At 41.6% G+C, this 26,183-nt stretch overlaps 1 protein-coding gene and 1 long non-coding RNA gene across 8 annotated transcripts in view; one reads left to right on the forward strand and one right to left on the reverse strand.

The window, feature by feature from the left end:
* LOC308069816 lies at positions 1-17,607 on the reverse strand. The gene is made up of 2 exons (XR_013930526.1): positions 11,442-17,607; positions 1-904 (listed from the first exon to the last, which is right to left on the reverse strand). It is a non-coding gene; the product is annotated as an uncharacterized lncRNA (long non-coding RNA).
* Positions 1-26,183, forward strand: part of ARID5B (AT-rich interaction domain 5B) — a 124,136-nt gene that overhangs the window by 57,505 nt on the left and 40,448 nt on the right. The window contains exon 1 of one of the 7 annotated variants that reach the window (XM_080402755.1): positions 17,604-25,780. The exons of the other annotated variants lie outside the window; for them this stretch is intronic. Coding sequence (XP_080258881.1) covers positions 25,777-25,780 — 4 coding nt within the window. The 5' untranslated portion in view covers positions 17,604-25,776. Of the gene's footprint in view, positions 1-17,603; positions 25,781-26,183 lie in introns of those variants that run through there. 7 annotated transcript variants of the gene reach the window in all.

Here is a 26,183-nt window from a genome sequence, read left to right on the forward strand (position 1 = left end):
CCCCCCCCCATGCCTTCATTTAGAGCATCCTTGTTTGACCATTCCCTGCCTTGGTTTCAGTGCTTCCCTTGGACCACTGGGCCTGCCCAGAGTCTTGAGCTTTGTCTTGGGAGAGCTTTCAGTCCACTGACCTCCCAAGCCTCATGAGCAGCGTCCCCAAGGTGCTGGGGCTCAGTGGCTTGGGAGCATGGGAGACCTTTGCAGCCAGGGAAGGGCCCCTGTTCCTGCGCCAGTACAATGGAAAAGAGAAGTGGTTTATGTCAGAATATGGTTACATTCTTCTGATTAAACCCACTCAAAAAAGACAACATTGTAATATTTTCCAATGACTGTTTATCATGAATTACGTCAGCCTTAGTTTAAATTGCTATTATTTCTCCTTAATGCTTCTTGGTGCCTGCATAATTTACAGCATTGGCAGCTGCGGGACTATGAAATAACCTTTCACAACCACCATACAATAGTAAAGAACATGAAGTTTTTGTTGTTAATTATTATGGGACTCCTTTAACTTTTTTACAAAGTGACATAAAATATTGTTGAGGTATTTATGGTTAAAGCTACTTTTACATGGATCTATTTTGCTTCTGGCTAGTTCTTAACTAAAGCAGTCATTTGTGGTTATTATGCCTTGAGAGATATTATGTCAGAACTGGTTTAAGAGTATTATTATGTATCACATGTCATATATTACATGTCAGCACTTGAGGCTGTCTTTCAATAAAAACAAATGTAATTTTAGTTAATGGTCTTCTAGGTATAGGCCATTTGTAAACTTACCTGAGTTCATTTGAAGGTATACTAAAAAGCTTTGTTCTCTCGGAGTGCACTTGAGTAATTTCATTTTGGCTTCGGATGGAATTTCCAAAATATTTATCATTGTTTCAGTCAGAGGGTGCTGCCTCTAAAAAGCAAATAGTTTCCCAATGCCAAGGTTAATGTACACATTTTAAGGAGCTGTAACTGTTACTCATTACTTTGTTTACTTTTCCCCCCTTCGGAGCTCACGCTTCCAAGGTTCCCGACTGGTCAGGCTGATAGTAGTGACCCAGGAAACTAAGCCGCCTGATGATGATACTTCACTGCACTGCTTAAAGGAATAGCTTGTACCTTCTAGATAATCCATGGGTGAAGGGGGGGTGTAAGTTAAAGGTTGCAGGCGAGCTTTAGGTTTCCTAGAAGTTTCATTTCAAATCTGGAAAATACAAACTTACACAAAGCAAACTTCAAATTAGTATGTCATTCCCTTTGCTTCCAAATGCTATGCATATTTTCCAGTACTTTCTTATTTAAAGCAAGAAATGAAGCATATAGGGTGTGCCAGAAAGTTTACAAAGAATGAAAACACCTAAATGACTCATGTGAACCTTTTCTGATTTTTTTCTTAACGTGTAATTAGTTAATTACTGCAAGGCAAAAAAAAAAAAAAAAATTAAAAGGGCATGATTTCTCTCCCCCCCCAGAACCTATGTTTGAGCACCATAAAAATGATCAAAGCCTCTATTTGTCTCTAGTTACATTTTCCTCCATGAGACTACTGGTATTGGTGACTCTATTGTAGGGAACAGAAACCCTGCTGGGCAAAAAATCAGTCTCTATCCCCCCAGAAATGCTCAGGCTGAAGATGTGAAGATGCAGACGTGAAATTAAAAAAGCAAGCAAAGAGCAGGGTGAGCATTTTGTGTGTTGCTAAGGTGGAATTTAATAAGAGGAACATAAAATGAGCTAAACTTGCCTGCATGCAGCGAGATTTTTTAATATTAGGCAGCATGCTTGATTTCCCTGGAAATGAGTGAGCAATCTGAATTTAGAGTTGTTTCGTGGGGGAAGGGGGGTTTTCATTCTCTTTTTTAATCAAAGGCATTTCACAAGACGATTGCAAGTGAAAGGGGAATCTATCATTATGTAAGAATGTAGCAAACTTTTCCGTTTAATGAATGAATATTAGGTATTTCGGGAGCAGATAAAAGATGGTAAAAGAGGGAGACAGAGCTGATGTCTTAGAGATTTTAATAAAGATTGAAGTTAGTAGTGAAAAGGTCAAAGTGCCATTTGTTGAGCCCCTGCTTCTGGCATGGTTTCAAAGCTCACAGTGCTGACTGGGGGGCTGTGATGTGTGTTAATGAACAGTTGTGGCACTTAACTGAGATCATGGGCTGGTCACATGAATATATATAAAAGATATGAGTGAAGATTTCCCCCCACCCCTCCCCTTTTCGCTGCAGTTTGGCTGTTGGAAGGACTAAACAATTAAAAGAAATGTTTGAAATGTTTGAACACCGCATTAAGTCTCCTAGTCTGTAAGGAAAATGAGCTATGAATAATAGAATACTGCTCTAGTTAAATATAGTTATTCAAAATTGTTTTTAGCTACAGATGTTATGCCATTTTAGAAACTTAGACTAAATAATGTCAGATCTTGTTTGCTTTTTTAGTATGTTATTCATTTATTGGGAAATGCAAAATTTAAAACAGCTGGGAAAGGGTTTGGTGTTCGCTAAGTAATCTTTAAAATGTGTACATTTCAGACTTACTCTTACAGAGCTGTTTAGAAATGACTGAATTGTATATTATAGTTATAAAGTTCTGTAAACATGCTCTACCATGTAGATGACAGGGAAACATGAAATGGGAAAATGAGATAATTCTGGAGCCAAATTTCGTGTATTACAGACTTGATAAAACAGCAAATGGCTTTCGCAATTTAAATAATTTGTAACTTTCCAGGAACATGCATGGGTGTTACAAACAGTATGTCTAAAATAGCAGCAGAAAATAATGTTCATTCTCCTTTAATTCTCCCTTTGATGTTTATGTCAAAACGAAGGAGTTAATTTATCTAAGAGTTTCACTGCATGAGTTGGACTGTACAAAACCAATCATGTAGAAATAATAGACTACCATTGGAAGTGCTGTACTATTGCAGTTTTAATAGCTCTTCAGTTCTACTCAACAATTAGTCCATACATTTTATAGCTGTGTCTTTAAGAAACTGGCACACTCAGCAAAATCACAGTAATTGGGAGATGATGCAATGTGGAGAGAAATCAGAGGAAGAAAATTAATTGAAAAATAGTGTTTTGTTCAGGTTTGGGTTTGTTTTCTTTTAAAATCTTAAACACTGCAGTAGTAATTACTGGTGGGTGAGACTTCTGCAGAATTTATATTCCGTGTGGCTGGGGTTTTGTGAAAATTTTTTTAAATCAGATTGCAGAAGTAAAATAGGGCATTACAATTCTTGCTATGGTTTTCTCTCTCTAAAATTCAGTGAGGACATTAAGGGTGATCCAGAGGAGGGTATTTCCCCTCTGTTGACACTAGTGCTGTTTGAGTAAGTTCTCACAGACAGATCACAGACCATATATGAGTTAGTTTATCATTTACACAAGCAGCTAAAGATTGCTCAGCAAACCCTTTTTGCTTGTGCCCACTGGAGACTGTACCAATGCATTACAGTATGAGCATCCATCTTTCCAGTATAGCCAGTGGATTCCGGTAGTTTCTTTGTAGAACCTTGGTTTTATGTGTAAGTACTGAATATGAAGGCAAATTAAAAAACCAAAACAACAACAAAAAACCCAAAAAAAACCCAACCAACCAAACAAAACAACCCCAAGTATTGGGGTTTTTTTGTCATGGTTTAACCCCAGCTGGCAACTAAGCCCCACACAGCCACTTGCTCATTTCCCACCAGTGGGGTGGGGGAGAGAATCAGAAGACTAAAAGTGAGAAAACTCGTGGGTTGAGATAAAAGACAGTTTAATAAGTAAATCAAAAGCCACACACACAGGCAAAACAAAACAAGGAATTCATTCAGCACTGGCCATGGGCAGGCAGGTGCTCAGCCATCCCCAGGGAAGCAGGGCTCCATCACACGTAACGGTTACTTGGGAAGACAAATGCCATCACTCTGAACGTTCCTCCCTTTCTTGTTCCTCCAATGTTATATGCTGAGCGTAATGTCAGATGGTATGGGATATCCCTTGGGTCATTTGGGGTCAGCTGTGCTGGCCGTGTGCCCTCCCAACTTCTTGTGCACCCCCAGCCTCCTTGCTGGCAGGGCGGTGTGAGCAGCAGAAAAGTCCTTGACTGTGCAAGCACTGCTCAGCAACAACTAAAACATCAGTCTTATCAACAGTGTTTTCAGCACAAATCCAAAATGTAGTCCAGACTAGATACTATGAAGAAAACTAACTCTACCCCAGCCAAAACCAGCACGGTGTATCATTGGCAATTAGGACTTCATAATGTTTTTTAATTGATTTATTGCCCGCTATAGGCCAAAGGCCAGTGAAGCAGAGAGAGTTTACATTTAGGCTGAAATTTGGGCCTTGGTATTACATAGAGCTGTATCTTGGTCTTTTAGTGATCAGACAAGCCTTGTGCCTCAGGGCTGCTGTGTTGGTCTTAATGCCATAAATTACTTGAGGGTAATGATAGATAACCGATTGACTAGAGTAGAGAAGCAAACCTGGTTCTTAGGTGAATAAACAGGGGAACAATGGGAGGGAACATTGAGAAGAAATAGAGAGGTGTTACTACAGCTGCATATAACGCTAGAGGAAATGATTATCAACCCCCCTAAGAGCTAACATTTTTGGTAAGTCAGTCAAATGATGATAGCTTTCTGCAAAAAGGGTGATACAATTTCAAGTGATAACTGCACTACTAACACTCAAATGTATTACCCTGAACTACGAGCTGCAGAGGAATATGGAAGAGTGGGAAGATTTTATTACAGAGATTTTTCCCCACTTTCAGCTTTGTGCCAGATTCTGACACCAATGCTTTGCACATTGTATTGAAATACTAGGCAGGGTTAAGGAAGGACCCAGAAGAAATTAGTGGCACAGAAAACTTGCCTTCAAGTGAAAGTATAAAGAATGTCAGTCTGTTTAGTGCATGGAGGAGAAGACTTAAGAAGGGATCCCATGACAGTCGGTTAGTACATCCATGATGATAGAGATCTCTCGAATTTGGCAAACGGACACATAGCAGGACCCCTTGCTTCAAAGTGGAAGCAGATAAAATAATGCTAAAACTGAGGCACAGTTACCTAGCAGTGAGGGGTAATTAACCATGGGAACAGCTTTGCTAGGGGTAACAGATCTTTTATTACTTGAATCTTTTCAGTCAAGCCTGATTTCCAAAAGGCATGATCCTTCCACAAGGAAGAGATTATGTCTTCAACCAGTAGTAACTCTGATGTCGTATAGGCAGTATTTGCAGAAAGTAAACAAGGTGCTAATATCCTTCCAATTCCTTCTAGCCTTAAAAACTATTACTGTGTTAATATATGTAGTTTGTAGCGTCTAGGCCAGTAAAGGCTAGATTATGCTGGATCTTGTGTCCATTATACAATAAAACAAACCTTCCTAAAATTTGCTCACACTTTTAAGTAGACAAGGCAGAGCTTTGTGTCTGCATTGTGGACCGGAGGCTGAGCAGCAGGGTTATGGGGGAAACGGGTGCATTAGGAGCTGAACGCCTAGGCTGTTGATCCCCCATGTCCTGTTCATTCTCCTTACCAGTCTCCATCCACCATGAGCGGTTGCCCGTCTCAGAGCACCAACCAGACAGTGTGCTCCACTGTGCTAGTCTCTGGTGGCTCATCAGTCCCTTCCGTATTGTCTGTTGGGGAGATCAGCTCAGAAGGAATTGGATCTGGTCCATTTTAGGCCACTTCAGTAACTTCTGCAAAGGGCTGTCTGCTCAGTTCCGGTTATGGAGAATGTAACTCAAGTGCACCTCGTTTAAATGTGTGTGCAACAACACACTGCATGATCATCTACAGACTTGCAGTACTGACTTCATGAGACTTCCTTGATGGGTCCTTCACAGACATCTCCAGTTACCTTACCTTTTTGCATAATAGCTTTAAAAAGCGTGTTAACTAAAAGGCAGGTGTTAGCAACAAGTGAGTAATAGAAGAGGAGGCATTTATCTGAAATCAGCCATTTCAACCCACAGAAAGGGTAAGAGAATATGTGAAAAGGCTAATGGTGGTCATCCTGCTAACATGGGTGACATTCACGGACACTGCTGCTGCTTCAACAGAGAGGTACTGTACAACTTCCAGCTCTGTCATCACCCTCCTGTGTTTCATTTTGGATTTGCAACTGCAGTATGCAGAAGTTAAACACCCAGTGAAAACAGATCTTTGCTGTGGGGCGGCATGTGTACTTTAAGTAGGTGTTGATGATTCTACTTCTCACTTCGTTGATTAAATAAGTCACTTCATCTTAAAATTGTAGAAACCTCAGCTGAATTTTGCTGAGATGAGCCTGTGTGCCATTACATACTTTCACAGAGGTAGAGTACAAGTTTGAAGAATGGAAAAGGTTATTCCCAGGGTCTTCAGCAGCTCTTAGCTCAGAATACTGTGTTCAAAATTAGCACTATATTTGCCCTCATTCTTTTATAGCATCCTGATTTTGCAACGAACCATAATCATTTGACTGATTTGCCAACAAAATGATTGTTCTTCAGGGGGTTTTTGGTGTTGGTTGTTTTGAAAGGCAGCCTGTAATTAAGATGAATACATGTACATTGCAAATGTTTAGTTATGGTAGAGATGGGTTTGTTATAAAACAACAACAAAAAAAAAATTACCTAGCTGCAAATCCTTGCAGTTGTTTAGTTTAGAAGTTTAAGTCAATTTATGGAAGTCTGTGTTTACTGTCTTTAGAGCTTGATCATGACATTGGAATGTATTTTGGAAAAAAAGACCCTATAAAATGAAATCCACATTTACGGGTAAGGAACACAGAGCACTTAGGATCAGCAGTGAGACTACAGTATCTCTTTGAAGTGTAGTGGAGTACTTGCCAGTGCCATTTTGGGTTCAGAAGGTAGTGAATGGATACACTCGGTAAGTTCTAACACTGTAACAGCCCTGGACTGCACACCGTGACTTTTGTGAAAATGTGGACCATGATATCCCAATGACAGCAGTCAGAAGATTAGACTAGATACGAAGCACTTCATTTAAAATAAAACTTTATAATATAAAATCAAGTCTCCTAAGTAATTTCTTTTATGCTGTGCTGCATGTGAGTAATCTCAGTGACTCATCTAGCCTCTGACATACTGCAGCCATCAACATTCCCAGCCACGAGTGTTGCCCTTCATAAAGGAAATATCCTATTTTTGGTATGGCAATGTCCTCAGTTTGAAAGCATTTTCCTCTTTTAAAGTGCTCAGACAATTAATGCCTCATGCATGTATTCAACAATAGTTGCCTAGCAACCATCAGAAATATTCGGGAGAGCAAAGGAAGCAGAGATGAATGAGCAGAAACATCAGCTCCCATTTCAGGTGAGCTGGAGAAGGCATCAGGGCTGTGCTGACTGTTGGGGTCTAAGCATGAATATCCATGAAAATTGGACAATCCCAGAGTAGCAAATTCAGGCTCCAGCTTGCACCTCAGTCAGATCCAGAGATGAGGCAAGTCAGGCAGCCAGAAGCCGTTGCAGGAGGTTGCAGTCAGTTGGGCTTTCTTAGTTTCAGAAGCCTAGACTGAAACGATGTAACAATGGTTAAAATAAATTACAGGATGTCAACAAACACTCCTTCATGGCTAAGGAAAGGTTTGCCACCTTGTGTCCTATTCCACCTGCAGCTAAAGGATGGGAGAAGTTGCTGCTTCCTTTGGTGGAGGTTTTCAAGCATGGGTCTAAGCGCCAGGCAAACCCCTTGCATGGGGCTTGGCTCCAGCCCTTCCTTTGCATTGCCACCTGTTTCCCACTACTTCTTGTTTTGCATTTTAATTCTGGCATAACTTTTACCTCACAGGAGGTTTTCGCACTCTTCTGAGTCAATTCCTTGATGCCTTTTTTAGAACTGGAAGATGCCATTTGAATGAAATGGAAATCTCTTCACAGTAACAGCCCACAGCCGCTATGTGTCTGTTTGGATTTTGCTCTTTTTTTTTTCCCCCTTTATTTTTTAATCACAAAAGTTGATATGAAATGCTTGGTCTAGAGTTGGAAGGACTGAACTTTTATCATGCTGCGCTGACATAATCTTGGGGACAACTGTGCCACAGCAATGCTAGTACAGCAATGTCCTGTGCCTGTCCCTTTCTCTGGACAAGGTTTGTGCTGCTCCACAGTCTCTCCAGTGGCTGTACCATGGCAGCAGCTCAGGGTGCTCAGCGCTCGGTGCTCAGCATGGTGGAGCATGGCAGCACAGGGCTCTGGGACCCGTGGTTCAGTGGGATGCACTTTAGTATCAAAACCATTTGAGACAAAAGAGTTTTGGTGGGTAGAAGTATTTTCAGTTGGCTTCTTTTAATTAGACATGTTAGAATTAAAGAGCCTGATAGTTGCCTGTTAGTGTTGCTCCAGACTTTTTTGACTGCATGCCCTGCTTTGAAGAAAATGATGAAATTCTGACATTTTCCTGTTGGATAGAAAAATCAGATTTATGACCATCTCAACTTCAAAGGTAAAGGTTAAGAGCAAGATTATGATCTCCTTTCCACTCATGTAAATCCACAGGAGTCAATTACTTTGGATTGACAGTGATGTGATTTAGATCAGAATCTGGCATTAAAGCTTTTTGGGGTTTGCTTCTATACCCATCGACTTCAGTGCCACTTGACTGCCGTCTCTTTGCTTTTGGTACATGGTGGTGGTATTTGCATGTGGAAGTGCCTCAGGGGCCCCACATAATACATTGGTTCACTAGCTTTAGTGGTTTTTTTTAGATTAGATGTTAAAATGTTGAAATCAAAATATGTAGGGGGTGGTTGGGAAGTAGCAGACGCACAATGGTAATCAGAATAATGATTTTTGAGGTTGGTATCTCATGACTTAGAGCTGAAAAAAATCCCTTACATATCTTGGAAGTCTGAGGCTTTTACTCTTTCTGATTATAAAAGGCATGTATTTCTGGCCTTGATGGCTGATGAGATATCAAACTTAAAATATGCCATGATCCTATAGTCTAGTAGTGCTATCTGGCACTGGTCAGTGACTAAATATAGCCAGTTTTGAACTGCTGTGATAAACCTGGAAATAATGTTCAGCAGAAAATTCTCAGACAATTCCATAGACAAATGTGGAATATGAAATGACTTTTCTGGATTGCATCTGGTTGTAGTGTGTATGCTGTTGTGCCCTGTCTCTCATCCCTGTGTTTTCCAACTGCTATCCTACAAATGCTTTGTGGTACAGATAAATCTTAACTGAAGCATCTCAGTGGTTCGTGTTGGTTCATGCTAAAGCAACACATAACATAAAGAGTTTTTAAATCCCAGCTATTTCACGCATTCCTTTTGGCTTTGTAAACCATTTTGCTTTGTTTTTACAAAAAGAAGGTGTATTTAAAAAAAAAACGATACATGCATTTCCAAAAATCACTGATTGTCTTCAAACGAACATAGTCCAGAGACATGCAGATTCTTGCATTGTATTATGGGATTAGTGGTATTCATCTGTCATGCATAACGTAAAGGTGATATTCAGAAGAGGAAAAGAACCTTTTGGAAAAGATTTTTTTTTTCTTTTTTTTTTTTTTTTAATGACATACATTTGTTTTCTTTTTATTTCTTTTTCAATTCATATATAATTCTACCAGGCTATGTTTAATTTCAAGATGGTGTCTTTGCTAGAATGATAATCAAATATAATGTTTTCCACAACCTCTTCATATGCATTACTGCATAAAGCTTGTGTAACAGTTTATTATTATAAAATTAGTATAGCATAGCATAGAGCAAACTGGGCCCCTGGCCAGATGAACTAGACAATGAATAGTTATATAAGGTTTTGAAGCACATGTATTAGAACACAAGCGCCCTGTATTTTCTTCTCAATTGTCTGCTGTTTGTTAATGTTTCCCTTTCAACGTGATTGCATCTCAATTTAATAGCACTTGCCATTTCAGGGTTTACTGTGCCAGCGCTCGCATAGTTACATCCCCTCTGTGCTGCAAAGCCTGCATGTATATTAAAACTGAACTAGGCATGGTTAGCTAATGGGTACTTCGAGAGATACGCACTTATAGAATTAAGTGATGTATGTAATTGTTAATTTTGTGTTAACAAGTTTGAAAAATGTGTTTCACCAATAATTGTAATGCTCCGTTCTGTGCAAAGTGTGACATTTTAATTCTTGTTGAACAGTTTCCTACCTCTGCTCTGTATTTTCATGGCAGGGTATTATTTTGCAATCAAGATAAAAGCATTATTTATTAGAGTTCTAAAATATTACATTACTGGAAGTTTTAAGCTGCAGATCAATCTCCTGTTTCATAAAAGCATTGCATTGATTTTATTTTTTTAATTGGTCTTTGAATTTAAACTTAAGTTCCACATTATGGATTGTGTATGATTCCAGAAGCAGAGGGATGTTTTAGTGGAGACGATGCAGTTTTAAAGGCAACGATGTACCTGTCACAGAACTGTGGGAAAGGCTTGTGTTTGGCATATGCAGCTTTGGGACTGTCAGATCCCAGCCTGCTGCATTTTTGGCACAGGGAGCCCATTGACTTGGGCTGTGGGAAACCTACATTCAGCACTGTCGGTCCTTGTGTCTTTTTCTGCGCCTCCAAAGGAACTTCTGTTAGAGACTTTGCGTCTTTAGGAGTCAAATAACAACTCTTCCATGCTTTCAGTAGTGGAGGACAGTCTTTCCACGGCAAGAGGGTGCTCAGTAGCCTCTGGCTGCAGCAGCCCAGGCGTTGCCCAGTGGAAGAGTGACACTTGCACCTGGCTTCATGGTGCTGGATTTATTTGCTTTCTGTGTATAATCCAAACAGCCCAGAATTCTGGCTTCCCCCCACTCCCCATTGCTTCAGTCCTGCTGTTCCTCAGTTTCTTGTGCCAGGTGCTCACCTTTTGACCCACTTTGCAGCTTAGTCCCATCCCCGTGCTCATCCTGGTCCCTCTTTGTTAGGCCAGGATAATGCCATTTTCTCGTGGCAGCCCTTGGTCGTTCATTCATGCCATGGCAGATGTGAGGCCAAAGCCTACCTATTACTCCCTCTTGCAGAGAATGAATTAATTCTTCCATCCTTCGTAGGCCTAAATATGAAATTGCATAGAACAGGGCTTAGTTTTTCCTCCAGCTAACAGGGACTTCATTTTCGCATTCTGTGTCATCTCATCTGCAGAGTCTGACCTTCTGCAGACTTACTGGTTACCAACCAGCAAGAGAGAGCAATTGAAAAGGGGGACCACTGCCATTCCCCAGAGTTCAGGAGCGGCTGTGGTTAGGGTTTGACTTCCCAATAAAGTAAGATTTTCTCATTTGCCAGTAAAGATAAAGGAAGGGCAGGGTGGGAGGAGCATAACAGGCTCAAAACACAATAAAAATAGCAAAGGAAACAAACAGTTTGTGCCTAATTTGAAACCAACTGATCTCCATGGTGATTGCAACAAATGTGTGCTATGTTTGTTTAGTGAAGACAAAGGTTAGAAAAAGGAGTTCACCCACCATGCTAGACACTTTCAGTGAACAGAGTAGGAGAGCTGGTACCTTCCTGATCTTTGAGAGGCCATGTGAAGGTGCCAAGGGGAATTCAGGGAATAAACTCATTGAAACTCCAGGGGATTCTAGTGTCTTTGCTTCCTCATGCATCTTCAGGAAAATCAACCTTTATAGGTTTCCCAGAGTTTTTTTTCCAACAGTGCTGTTCTGTGGAAAGAAGAGTCCATAACAGTGTGGCTTCAGACAAAAACAGCATAGTAGAAGACATTCAGAAACCAGGCAATAAGCTTGAAACCCTGGATAAATAATAGGACTAATATACTTGCCACAGTCAATAATAGGACTATAACTTCCCAAAACTCTTGATTGGCATTGTCTCCAAGTAATTCCTTATGTGAAATAGAAGCCTGAGATAAAATTTCAGCCTTAATTTACAGACACTTGAGACAGAGGGAGAAGTAAGCGCATTAATCCTTACTAAAGAAGAAATTCTTGTTCGTGGTAGTCTAAAGTACTGTCATGTGATGAGTCAGAAAGTTTTTATTGTTCACGTCTTCAGAGGTCAGGCCTACTGAGTTTTGGCATGCAGATGGAGCGGATAGCATTTGCAGATCAACACATCTCCTTTTGCTGAGGCCATAGACATGGAAAGCTTCCTATTTGCAGTAGCTGTGTGCACATTTCTCTTTTTTAAATATGAATTTCAGAGAGGAGATGATTATACTTTTGAAATCCTTAGTCATAATGAAAAGATCTCCAGAAGTAGCTGATGAAGACATTAAGACTGTATGTTACACAATGTCAAGATTTAGAGTTTCTTGAGTAAATATTGACCAATTTGACCTTTGCTTTTCCTCAGTCAATATTTATCTCTTGGGACAATGAATCTTCATATTCACGTTAGCTGAAGTCCAAGTCTACTTAATAGTGTCCTTGGAAAGCCAGGAGAGGTGCTGATTTGTCTTGTTGCTGCTTTTATCTGTTTAAAGTTAGGTATACAGGAGGTTTGGCCACTCATGTCACTTTGTCAGGTTTCCTAAACAAAGCAGCATCAGGTCATGGCTAGTGGGTAGACTTCTAGGAAACACCCAGATCCAGAAGCCGGCAGAGCGGGTGAATCTGGGAGTGAAGCAATCCCTTTATTGGAAATGAGGGTGAGGATTTCCATACAATGTCAAAGCCCTTCCAGATGCTATCAGGAGGAGGGGACTGGCTGGGATTAGTCAATAAAATTCTTGCTGTGTATTTCATGAGGCAGAAAAAAGAAGGTTCTGAACCTCCCACAGTCTTCCAGCAGCCTAATCCCACAGAGCACAACAGCAGGTATCATGCAGAACTAAAAGGCGTAGCCCAGGAGACCAAGGTCTACAGGCAAAGGGGACAGTGGCTTGCCAGGGGTCCCACCCTTGCCCTGAGATACAGGTCTGGGAGCAGGTGAGCCCCAACACAGCCCGATGGTGCTGGGCTCAGCAGCCGGTTGCATCCCTGTTGCAATGGCCTTTTACAGGTCAGTATTAAAGTTACTCCCCAGCCCCTGCTCCCTGCTGCCGGGCTTGTTATGTCACCCTGGCTTGGGAGCTGGGCTTGGAAATCCTGTAAGTTTCCTGTGACTTGAGAGCCAGGGTTTGGTCACTGGGAGCGCAGAGCGAACAGCATAGCTGTGACCAAGCCCTGTCAAATAGTACTGTAATACCCTCTTTACTACTTCAGTAGCAATTTCAATATTTCAGAGCCCTGGCTTGGGTTGAAGCTGAGAGACAGCCTTCCCCTGGGAAGTGGGGATGCTGTGGCAGCCCATGCAGCTGGAGCCACTGGGTCAGGGTCCCCGGGCAGGGGTTCTGGCACCTCCCTGCTGCTTCCTTGCCTGGCTGTGCCATGTCTCCTCTTCACAGTGTTCCACTGGGTGGGATAACTGGGTGCTGCTGGCAAAAGCCTCTTGTCACTAACAGGGTCAACACTTTGGGGTAGAAAGTGCAATTACTGGGCTTGTGTGTGCTATGCTGTGAGAGCCAGAGCAACTGGAAAATGCTATTCAGGCGGTGGAAAAAGGCGGTGCCTCACAAATATCTGCTTATGCAAATCAAATCATTTGTCTTTTCAAATGTTCGTTTTGCCTTTTCCCTGATTATATTTTCTAAATTGCCATATGTACTTCTTGTGATATTTCAGTCTTGTCAAATTATGAAGAGAAAGCCTTATAATTAACGTAGGATATATTCCAAATAAAGTAATGTTTGGCATTTTTACTGTGTAATCAGTCAATAATATTACAGGTGGCCTGTAAGTTTTAAAAAAAAAAAAGTCTAACTTGTCTTTGTAATCTTATAACTATCAAAGGTATTTGTTTGGGGAAAAGGCATTGAGAAAGAAGAGTATTTTGAAATTGCACAATTACAGTTGAAAAAACCAAAGCATGCAACGTGATGCGTTTCTGAAGAGCACGCAGTTTAATTTTATAGTAACAGCATTTTAAGAATGCTGATGGTACACGGGAAAGAAGTGAATAATTCTTACTGCAAAACCCTGATGGTTTGGTGTATTCAAAATGTTAAGACTTAATCAGGCCTGGATTTCTCTTAGGAAAAACAGGACATTCGGAAAAAAAAAAAAAAAAAAGCCAGCTGAAGCAGTAGTGATTTATCAAAGCAGCACTCGAATGAAATAAAGGCTTGGCATCATTGCGTAGGATAGGCTGGAAAATGCATTTATGTTTTCATGTACCTTTTTTTTTTTTTCTTGATGTGCCTGATTGACTTGTTTTAATACCGGTGTTATTTACATTTCAGGGATGGGCCTCTATTATGCAGGAAATTGTCCAAACCCCTACAGCTGTATTTTAAATTGAAACGATTTTTTTTTATGAAGTGATTGTGCAGACTTAATTTAGTAATCTATTATTAAATTTATAGTTTCAGGCTGTATAAAGTCTTTATATAGAACGAAAATGGGCACATATGAAGATCTAGGCTATATATACACCTGGTCCTGTATATTAAATCTTTTACATATGTTGTCCATTTTCAGAAACAAATAAACTGCTGCTTTTGAAAACTCAGCTTCTCTTCCATATTAGGGAATTCTGCAGACTCCCTATGTTCCTTAGCTTCAGTATAATGCTAAATCAGTTTGTACATTAGTCTATTTTTAGTTATGAATGAACTTTATGGAGTGCAGCGCGCAGAGTGATTTCAGAGATTCTTGCTCATAAAACCCGTGTGTCATGCGCCGCAATTACAGCAGTAAACATTATGCAAGCTCTGGGCTTCCAGGGGCCCAAGCCTTAAAATTTCCAGGAGGGAAAAGCATCCCCCCCACCCCCCCACCCCTCGCCCTTTTATGTGAAATATTACACGTATAGTAAATCTCATTGCATGAAATCAGGTTAAATTTTGTGACCTTGGCCGCTGCGAGCGGCGGGCGGGCTGCCTGGCATGGCAGCTGGGTGACACTAGAGGGCAACTGAGAGTTTTCTTTAAACCAACCAAGCTGGAGATGGTTTTAATATCAACTAAGTGTTTAAACTCGGTAAGGATTTATTTTCCTGTCTGCAGATTTCGCGTATGTAACCTCTGAGTTTCCACTGACAGCAAATAATAATGCAACTGAAGTTCTTCTGGGGGAAAATACAGCGGGAGCGGGTCGGAAGGCTGCTTTTGCCCAAATAAGGCTTTTTTTGCAGACCCCATGTGTTAGATAATGATCAACTGACAGTCGGTCATGAGTTAATAATGCTGGATGCTGAAATATGCATACCATGTGGTATACAACAGTTCTGCGGGGAGAGACAAACACAGCTATAATTAGACATCTGAAACACAAGGAAGTGTGTAAATTGTTTAATAGTCCCTCCACTTAATTCACTCAGATAATTTCCTAAGAACCAGCATTGACTACAAAAGAATATTGCAGCCAACTTCATAGTTAGTTTAAACCCTGTTCTGCTCAGATAAATTAATGAATACAGCTTGGTTTTATTTGGGTTTTTCTGAGTGCTAGAGATTTACTGGGGCTGTAATGCAGAGACGGATTCAATTCTGTTTGTGTTGATGTTTGAGATGATTACACCGAGTTCACAGGGTTTGCACTCGTTTAAACTGGGCACACGATCTTACCATTGGGACTTTAAAACCACCATTTTGGGGGTCTTTTGGTGGTTACACAGATTCCCTTTCTACTCGTACACAACCTGTCAAAGTTACCGGAGTTCCACCGCCGTGTTGTTCCTATGAAAAAGTGCAGATCGCTCCTCAGCACCCAAGCATTAATGCACTGTATCAGCTGTATGCAAGTCCCCAGGGGTGCAAGGGCTTTGTCCCAAGCTTTCTGAGGAAGCAGAGTTATTCCTGAACCTTTTTACGGCTGTGTGCGCTGCAACAGGGTGCCTGGCAAGCCAGCTGCTGCTGTTGAATTTGGTGATGACCCAGAGATGTGAATGGGAGCAGGGCTTAGGCTACGGCTGCTGCTCCTGTCTCCACCTAAGGCACTGTGTCGTCCTTGTCGTGGTGGCAGCTGAATGTAGGCATCAAGGTGGGAGCTTAGTCTTTGGTTTCTGCATGTCATTTTGCTAATATGTTCATGCATTGATTATGCGTAACGAATTTTGATTACTTTGCAGTGCAGTGATCAAGTGCAAAGAAAAAAAGATGAAAGAAAATTATAATATTCTTGCACTAAAAAAAAATATTTCTTATATAATCAGTTACAAATTAGAAATGCAAGAGATCTAAGTAATAAATTTGTCAGTTTCACATTGTACACAACTGGATGATCATTGCTTCCTACCTGCTGTTGTCATTCCCAAAAGCAAGGTTTCAGGAAAATATCCATTTTATGCTTCTTGCATGAATTTCTGCCCGTTCAGATTCATGCACAGTGTCCATCCTTTATCAGTCAATTAGCCCATCTCATCTGTCTATCTACGTCGCTACAACTGACTACGTATCTATTGTATTTCTGAGGTATGTAGGTCACGTCTCCATTGGGTACTGCTGACTCTGCTAGACAGCAATTTCACGAACACTGGCTTTTACTGGAGAGAAAAGGAAGCATTGCAAGGAAGGCTGCCTTAAGATTTGCCTTTCATTTTCTAAAGCCCTCTAATGGGAAGTCTACCATGGGTGTTCTGCTGAGTTTTGATGAGATAGGCTGACTTGCATGGGTTTGCTGTGCATTTTCACTTCTCGATGCCGTGTTTGCACTGCTTTTGTCTTAGCTATCGCATAATCTGTTTGTGCCTGCTCACTCTTTCCTCTCTTTGCTTTTTTTTTCTTTCTTTCTTTTTTTTTTTTCTTTTTTTTTTTTTTTTTACCCCAGACTACTCTGAGAAGTCAGACATGCACTTGGGTACACGTCTACAGAAACTGAAGCCCCTTACTGCCAGGGCCTGTGACCTTTGGAGGTGGAGGGCTTCGAGGCTGGAGAGGTTGACTGCAGATTTCTGAGGGAAAGGGAAACTTATGAACACATGTCCGATCCTGTGATGCCGCCCAAGCACGCGGTGTTTCATGATGAGATGTGATGATTTCTTTGTTCAGGGCTTGAATGCTTCCTTCCCGTTAGTGACAGAGGGAGTCATGCTGGCTTGGTTGTGTTCAATGTTTAATACAGGCTCAGCCTCAAAGATGTGAATAGCCCCAGTGAGGTCATCAGAGGTCTTTGCATGCTCCAGGTCTTTATGAGTTAGGCATGTATTTTGCTGAATCAAGGCTACAGCTCTTCCATGTTCCTTGCCCTGCATAACACAGTGCTTTACTGTATTTGATCCTATACTTATGCAGTTTTTCACCAGAAGAACCACTGAGTCATCTAATCTGGTATGAACCCCAAGTAGTGGCTCATCAGCCAAAATTACTGGCAAATGCTTTCATCCAGTTCACCACCTTCTTTCTGAGGAAGGGAAACAGCTGTTCGAGCGAGGACCACAGCCAGACAGCTGGATGCCTCCTCTCTGCAGCCAGCCAGGCTGCTGCAGCTGCCCGCAGTGGAGAGGCTCTCCTAGCAGCAGCCTGGACCCAGCCCTCACTGTGGCTGAGGCGGACCCCCTGCTCCAGTCTGATATCTTGACAAAGACCCTCAAATTGCATGCATTTCTTCCTGCACTGCACACCAACTTGTGTCTGGCTCAGGCTTTTCCTGAAAAGGTCTTCTGAAAGCTGGTTGCACGCATGCCTGCATATGCCTCCCCACTTCTGAGTACCAGCTTTTTCTCACCTTTGAGGCACTCATTACCTGGTGAAGTCACTTCTCAGTCATTTTTGCTCAAACCCTGCACAGTTTGAGTTATTCAGACCTCCTCCTTGAAGGCAGACCTTCTTTTGGCCACATCATCTTCTTATCAGGGTATGTTGAATTTCCAGTGGGGGGTGGCCTGTGAAGTGTCATTCTTCACTTGGTCAGTGGGACTGGTAGTCCTTGCTCATAGGTTTCATGCAGGAGCTATACTGAAGAGCACTGTATTTGCACGGTCCATTTTTCCTTCTGATTACTCATTTGTATGACTCAGTGTTAGCATTGTGCCAGTCTTTGTGTCAGTGTGAATCTTGTTGTCAGGGACCTTATATTTATTTCACTGACAAAAATGTTGAATACTAGCAAGGCTAAGAGCAACCCCTGTGGAATCCCACCAGAGATATTTTCATTTGATAAAAATTCCCCACTGATGGCTGCTTTTAGCTCTATTATTTAGCCAGTTCTTAATCCATTTAATATATGCTTGAATAAAATTACATAGTGCTGTTTTTTAGTCGAAGTGTTATCTAGTATTAAATCAGCTGTCTTACTGAAATGCAGGTAAGTTCCACGCGTGCAGATAGTTTCTGTAACCAAGCTTATAGTTTCGAAGTATAAAATAAGGTGCTTTGTTTGTTTTTCTTTTCTGTTGTTTTAAGATCTGGTTTCTGTAAAACCAAGTCAACTGACTGGCTTTAATTATATTCTTTTGCAAACATATTATCTGGCTTCTTCGCAAATATGGAACAAATATTTACCAAACACCTCTGCCTCTTTTTTGAATCATTAATAACAATCCTGTCATCTGTAGCCAGTAATAGGCCTACACTACATTTTTATTATTAATATTATTTTAAATTGCTCTAAGTTCTACTTGACTGTCACATATTTGTCAGGCATAGATTTTTCTCTGAGGTCTTCAGCTTCCCTTTTGAATTCACTGCACTACATACTTTCTAACACATGTATAGGTTGTGTAAAAAAAAAAAAAAAAAACAAAACCTCTTTCCATTTTTTTAAAACTCAGATTAGTTAGCAGGACATAAAAAAGCCCAAATCAAGCAAAAGTCTTAACTTATAGCCATGCTGAAATGAAGAAAACAAGACTCCAAGCCTCATCCTGAATCTTGTCCTCGTCTTCCATGGAAACACAAAAACATTACATTTTTGGCATAATTGGCCAATCTGATATTTGCAATGACTCTTAACTTTTCTATTAAAAGCAGTGCTAGTTTAAACTGTAATCCATGAAAAATACTACCTTTCTGCTTTTTTCAGAGATTGTCTGGTCAGGAGGGGGGTCAAAACAACAGTCTGCAGCAAGTCATATGTCTCCACATTAATCCACACAAGGAAGTGTCTGTTTCACTTATTTCCAAATGAGGAATGTTTTCTTTAGAGAGGTAGCAAATTGATTTTCCCCACATGGAGCATGGGATATCTCATTTCCCAAACAAAACTTTCAGAAACAGCTACACAAGTCCGCTCTTTCTCCATGTGGGTTAGAAAGCAGCGTGGGTCCTTGGTGTTCACTGCTCTATTCTGGAGTTTCCAGGTCAGGTCTGGCATGTGCAGTTACAAAGAAAAGAATAAACAAGTGTTTGTGTTTAGAAAAAGTCTGGTAAAAAGAGTTTCAATATTTGAATTGTTTTATGTGGATCTTGAGTAAGCAAGGGGGGTGTGTTTGTGAAGAGACTATGTGACCTCCAGAGCTCAATGAGAGCTTCACTTCCCAGTAGGTGCTCATCACTGACTTCCATAGGTGTACTTAGGATCATGTAGAAAGTTTCCCCAAGTTCAGTTGGTACTGTTGTTTCTTAAACAAAGGTCTGTTATTTTAGTACAGTCTGACCTTTTGCGTTACTTTCCAGCCACTTTAATTTCTGAGCCTTTGATGCAATACTAGGTTGTCTGCAGCTTGTTTCTCTTCACCAGTTCTGCTCAGTGTGCCTGGGTGATAAATGCCCCAGGCCCTCCTTGGACCCTGTTTCCAGGAGGCAGAAGCTTTTAAATAAACTTTGAGGGGTGAAAGGAAAATAAATGAAATGTAAGATCCTGAACTCAGGATGCAGAAAAGGGAATGAGGTGAAGGAGAGAAAACAAAGAGATGGAGGCAATGAGGAAATCAAGGAAGCAGCTGGGACTCCAGAGCAGTATGTGAGATTAGCTAACCTTTGAACAGGTTTTGAAACTGTGCTTAAATATAGCAATATGCTTTTCTTAACTTTCAGATATTACAGAATGCCAGAAGCCCCCTAGAGGGGTAAGTGTTAAAACCATTAAAACTGTTAACTTTCTATTCATTACTTTTTAAAAGGTGCAACATGTAAGCATGTTTTTCAGCCAAGAGCAAACTTTTGCCAGGCTGCTTTACGGGTGTCCTAAGCAACCAGCTATTTGCCACCTGCTAGCAGGCATGGTCAGTTCATGGATTTTCTGGAGATTTGGGACCATTCTTCTCACCTTGACTTTGATGGCCAGGTACCTCCATATGCCACCTCCAGCTTCTGTTTGGCACCTGAATCATGAATAGCTCTGTGATCTGACACATCCTGCTATTTCCACCTGCCTAAGAGGGCAAGTCTCCTAATCTTTTCTGTATCTACTGATGGTTTTGCAGCTTAGGGCCAAGCATTCTGGTATCACAGCTTTTGTGCGTGTGCGTGAAAATGGGAAGATGTATGAAAGACTGGCACAGTGCAAAAGGATTCTGTGAGGAGACGTTCTGCAAGGTGTCCTACAGGGAGGAGAGACGATCCATTTAGCAGGTGCACTGCAGCTTGCCTCATGCAAGCACACTTCTCTTCTGAACCCAGCACCACAATACGTCCTTGTTTATTAACTTCTTGTACCTTTCAGTGCTCCACCTTAATCCCGGCTTTGTGATTACCTCCCTCTGATGTGCTCCCACTGCTCATGTTTAGAGCTCACCTGACTGTATAAGCCCACCCTAAACGTAGACCCAGATCTTCCACTGGCCCTTCTTTGCTGATGGCCCTGGACATTTCTACAAGTTCAGTTGGGTTTTTTATACTCTTGCAGGTGGCAAAAATGCTATTGTTCCTTCCTTTTCCTTTATCATTCCACAGGAGAGAAACATGGTCACAAAAACAATGGGCAGACAGAATCTGGTTGGCAGCGTAAGTTGTAAGCACATTGGCAGTGCTGAGCAGCTGTCCCAGTACGTTCCCTCAGTGAAATACAGCAGTGGCCGGCCAGCCTTTTCCTTTTTCTTTTTTCTTGTTTCTTCGACTTTTTAAGTGTTTCTGAGGAACTGGAGTACCAGCAAGTCAGAATCAAAAGTCATGTCAGGAAATAGTTAGGCAGATCAGAGAGGCCTGGAAAAGGCAAGAACTTTGATCATGGGCATTACAATTGCTTAGGTGTTCTCTAGAGTAAGTAAGGTGGAGCAAGCTAGAAAAAGGTACATGTTTTAGGCGTGAGGACAGTACTGTTTACTTACATGGTTTGTTGAGCAGCCAACAAGGTCCAAGGTTATTTTGGACTCAGCATGAGTAAGTGATCCAGGTATGACAAATGAGGTAATGCATTCCAGGCTCATTAAAAACTCTTGGCCATACCACTGATTTTGACAAAGTGCCAACATAGCTTGACCTCAGCTGTGTGAAGGCCACTATTTTTTTTTAACACCCTCCCTGTAATAACACATCTTTTACATCAGCCAAAATATGTACATCTAGACAACAGTGTTACGGGGAGGGCTGGATTTATGGGACTTCCAATGATAATCAGACTCCTAAACCAGAGATAATTCTACTTTGACTTGCTGAGGTCAGGTACCCCAAAACCACAGCCTTTGTCTTTTTATTAATTTGTGCATCTAGGGGTGGCTGTGTGCACATCGTATATTGTATGCTTGGCATGGACATGGCTTAAGTGAGGTTGACTTGATTAAGAGGGAGATGGTGATTCCAGCAATCACTTCTTATTACTGGGGATGTATTTAAAGAAAGTGGCTGGTGGAGGTGCTCTCTTCTTGTGGCAGCTTACACTTTCCACCATATATAGTATTTAATCATGGCTGACCTCGGCAGCTCCCGTTCTTGGGTAGTTCTCTTTCACCTGCATAGAACTTGCCATCCTTGGGTTTAAGCCAGAGCTGGGAGTTGTGCTAGGTGTCGAGGCCTGGAAATGGCCATTTCCCATGTCCTGCTGAGCAGACACTGTTCCTGAAAGTTGGGTGGCTGGGGGTGATAGTAGCAGGACAGCAGTGGCCACAACCTTAAGAATTTTCTGAGTGGGTGAGCAGTATAGCTGTCTCCTTTCTGTCTCTCTCCCAGTCACCTACAATATCCTGATACTTGCACAAGCTGATGAGAGTGCTGGAGGGGAGGATGTAATTTTTGAGCAATTATGCTGTTCTATGGCGTCATGAATAGAGAGGACCTCTAACTTCAAGCAGACGTCTAGCTGGTCTGAGCAGCGTTAACCCCAAGCTCCTCTCTTTTCTGTGTGGCTCTTTTGCTTTGTGGGTCAGAGCCTGCTACTGAGCTTATCGCCAACACCTGGTTTTTAATTCTCTGCTGCAGGTGCCTCTGCGTTGTCCTTTTTTTGGTTATGGTGGTCCATAGGCAGCTCACAGGAACAGGCTTTGGGCTTCAGAATCACCAGGTCAGCTTCTTCCTGAGGTACATTTTAGTCAGTAAAGATTTGCCAGTCTACAGATAATCTAACTCCCTGTGCCATGCATAACACAGGGTTTGCATTTAACCTCTCAGGTGTGACAGTTTGTAATAAAAACATGTAAGGCATCACTGGTGTTTTGGCGTCGAAGAGCTTAGCCACAGTTTGGGGTGGAGGAGGCAAGGAACAAGTTTCCATCTAGGAAGAATAAAAGAGTGATTAAATCTTAATTTCAGATTACTGAGGGCAGTTACATTACATTAGGGACCAAGTGCTTTTGGATTTTTTAAAGGCAGGTGTTTCTGTGAGAGGATTTGCACAGAGGAGGTGGCAGTGGCAGCTTCTACACCTCACCTTCCCTTTCAGTCCCTGCTCCTGAAGACCATGGCTGTGTGCTCCTCCTTTTGCTCTCTTGCAGGCAGAGAAGGAGCTTTTAGGGAGCCCAAGGGATGTTGGCCAGGAGCTCAGCGTGCCTGTGGCCAGCAAACGTCATTTCCCCTACCCAGACAGAAAAAGCTGAGGGCATTGCTCCTCCCCTCCCTCTCATCCCAGAGCCACGTGCAGGTGAAGGAACAGCTCCCTAGGAGGATTGTGACAGCCTCCTCCTGCACCCTGTTGCTATAGCACACCAGAGACTGGCCCAGCATGGGGCAGCTGGCTGTGGCCCAGGCGGGTGTGGGAAGTGTGTGATTCAAAACGAGACCTCTCCTGCCAGGCAGTGCAGGAGGAGCAGGCTGGGGGCACACCTCCTGCCTCTCTCCTCTCTGTCTCCCAATCTCCCTCTCTTACTCCATTGGCTGAGGCACAAGCTGTTCCACCTTCTCTTTTCTCCTGCCCAGCTGCCTTGTGTTCCACTCCATCACTAGTTAACTTCTCACGGTCTTCCAAGAAATACTGATCCCTCATGTTGAGTGCAAGCAGCAGTCTCTGATTTGCAGTGACTACCCATCTCGAGACAACACCCAGGGACCCTTTCAAACATGGAGGGGAGATTCCTATAAATAAATTCCTATCAAGTAATTTTCTTTTCCTTGAAAATTCACAACAGAGACGGCAGTAAGATATATTCCAGAATGGGAAGAGTTGTTAAGATATGGTTGTCATCATGGCTTGTGTAACTGTTGATGTTCATGACCTACCCATTTCACATGCTTTCACTTAATCATGAGCACAAGACTTTTACCACCAAGTATTAGTCGGCTGAAAAACTTAAGTCCACACCACATGCATACTAGTTAATAATCACACCTTTTGTTCTTTATAGTTACAAATGCTTGCACTTGAATTAGATCTTCATCCTTGTTGGATTCTTGCTTGATTGCTTGTGCAACCCCGTGTTGCAGCCTCGGCATCCCCTGCAGCAGTGGGTAGCATTGCAAGCTGCAGTGGTTGCATTGCGTAGCCAGCTGGGTTGGTGGGGTCTGAGGGACAGCTTTGTTTAAATAACACCCACTGGATCTGCTGCTCAGGGAAACAGGGAGGCAACATGCTGATGTAAAACTGGCATCCTAGGAGTGCTGAAATGGTCCTTCTGAACTCCTGTTGATGGGTAAAGGTAGCAGGCACAGTGGTGACAGGGATGGGAAAGATAACCAGTGCAAGGTGGGAAGCATGCCCTCGTGCTCCTCAAGCTCTCTGAACATGAGGCCAACAGTTCCGAGCAGCCCATCAAGGCTCTCAGTGGACATTTCAGTAGCCGAGTACATCAGGAAGCAAAAAGAAAGGAAGGAAGGGAAAAACCCCACAACTGGCAAAAGCAAACGTGTTTTCAAATGCACAGGAGAGAAACTATTTAAACTAGTATTGTGTTGTATCTTTCATACTCTTGTTTCAGGCACTTAGATTAAAGAGGTGGCAAATAAATGCAAACTTTTTTCTGTACTTATTTAATCAGTTTTTTACTTTAATATGCTTTGCTTATGTTCTCACCTTCTGGGAACGTACAAGTTATCAGGTCTCACTGCCACAAATGCTTTCATAAAATGAATTTGAAAACCATATGCACAAACATGTGAAGAAATCAGGTGGTTATGCCAGAAGTCCCTTTCCACCAGAAAGCAGAAAAAACCATGGGATATCCACTTAGCTGTCCAGTAAGTGAACATCCAATGTCATCAGGAAAACTGACTGGGACTAAGTAAGACACAACATGTGTGTAAAATTGCTTTAAAATAATTATGAATAACAAATTCAGGAAATCTGCAGTGTGCTCATGAATATATCATAAATGAAACAAAAAATATCAAAAAACCTAAAACAAGTATGTGACTTGTAAATTACTTCTTCAGTCCTAGTCATATTTCCTAGCTCAAGAGAACAAAATTGATATAGCTGAAATACAAATAATCTTTGAATAATGCATTTATTTATAATGATTTAGGGAGCAAATGTTAATGGCCTTGTTTCAAGTGTGACTGGAACTATTTCAAATGTTTTCTTTTACGCAGTAGATACTAGAGGCAAGGACCTTCTCTTCTGGTATGAATTCCTATTGCTGCTTTCTTGTTAATTGTGTGTCTGATCTGGAATGGCTTCAAGTGATTTAAAGTCATATCGTGGGGTGTGTGGGATGGTCCTGGTGTGTGCTGCAGACAGACCTTCCCGGCTGTAGCTCCTGAGCCATGGGGAGAATGCAAATACCCCATTTCATTGTGGGTTTGTGCCAGTTCGGCTGTGGAAGGCTCCAATTCAAACAGTGTTTATATGCAAGCTCAATATACCTGGAATTTAGGAACAAATGCCTTCTTGCTTTTAAAGCTTTTAGCAAAACATTAGGAGTGCTTTATAGTGTGATACAAAGTACAGTGCCAAAAGTCAGGATAACAAGTATGTTTGGAAAACACTGAGCCTTAAACTAGTTTCTTTATTTATTAAAAAAAAAAAAAAAAAGAAAGAAAGAAAAGAAAAAGTAATTCATATGCAAGTGTATTTGATCCTAGCTGAACCACTTCTCTCTCTGGCTGTTGGTTGGACCAGGTCAGGGGGTCCATTCATTTGAAAGTTAACATTTTAATGTGTGTGCCAGGGTGCAGTAAATTGAGGGAACATTTCTATTTTCTTCTGTACCTTTTTAAAGAAGGTGCTGGGACTAAGCCTGGTCAAGGATCTGTCCATCCCATCCAGGTCATATGCAAAAAAAAGTAGGCATCAGGAAGACATCAAAGGGACAGGGATGAGCGGGGTTTATAAATAAGGCAGGGTGGCGTGGCTGGGGCTGGCAGTCTGGCAGCTGGCGCTGGAGTCCTCGGAGCTCATCCCACACTCCCGCCGAGTCGCTCATCTCTGTTTATATGAGTAATGGAACGGCTGGGGGAGGGGATTTGTAAGCACGGAGCAAATACTCTTAGTGTTCATTTTGTGTAAGACTGACATCCACACCAAGTCGAGACTTCCAGCGACGTAGTGTGCAGTCACATGCTGTAGCATTCATGAGTACAGATATAAATCAGGCAGATGTTTGTCGACTGGAATGGGTAATAATTTCTTTCTCTCTTTGTTTGATTTTGCATGTTAGCCTCAGATGACAATTTCAGAATTGATTTCTGCAGTACTTTTCAATAAGCAGAGTGTGCTTCACTGGAGATAGATGGAGAGAAACATATTTTTATATAGACACAAATATGAACTTACACACATACGCACATGCATATGCATATGTGTGTGTATATATATATATAGGATGTGTCTTTTAGACTTTTGGTTTTAAACCCACGGCTTTTCTTTTTCTCTGAACAGACCAAATATGACACTGTTACTCAAACTATAAAATCAAATTAGCACCCTTTATTGTGTTTGCAAACTAATTAAAATGTAAAATGTCCTGAAACCACTGGCTTACTGTGTGACAAATGTAAGATTAGAAACAATTAGAAGGCA

Source organism: Falco punctatus, assembly GCF_963210335.1.
Source record: "Falco punctatus genome assembly, chromosome: 9".
In the NCBI taxonomy this organism is placed as follows: domain Eukaryota; kingdom Metazoa; phylum Chordata; class Aves; order Falconiformes; family Falconidae; genus Falco; species Falco punctatus.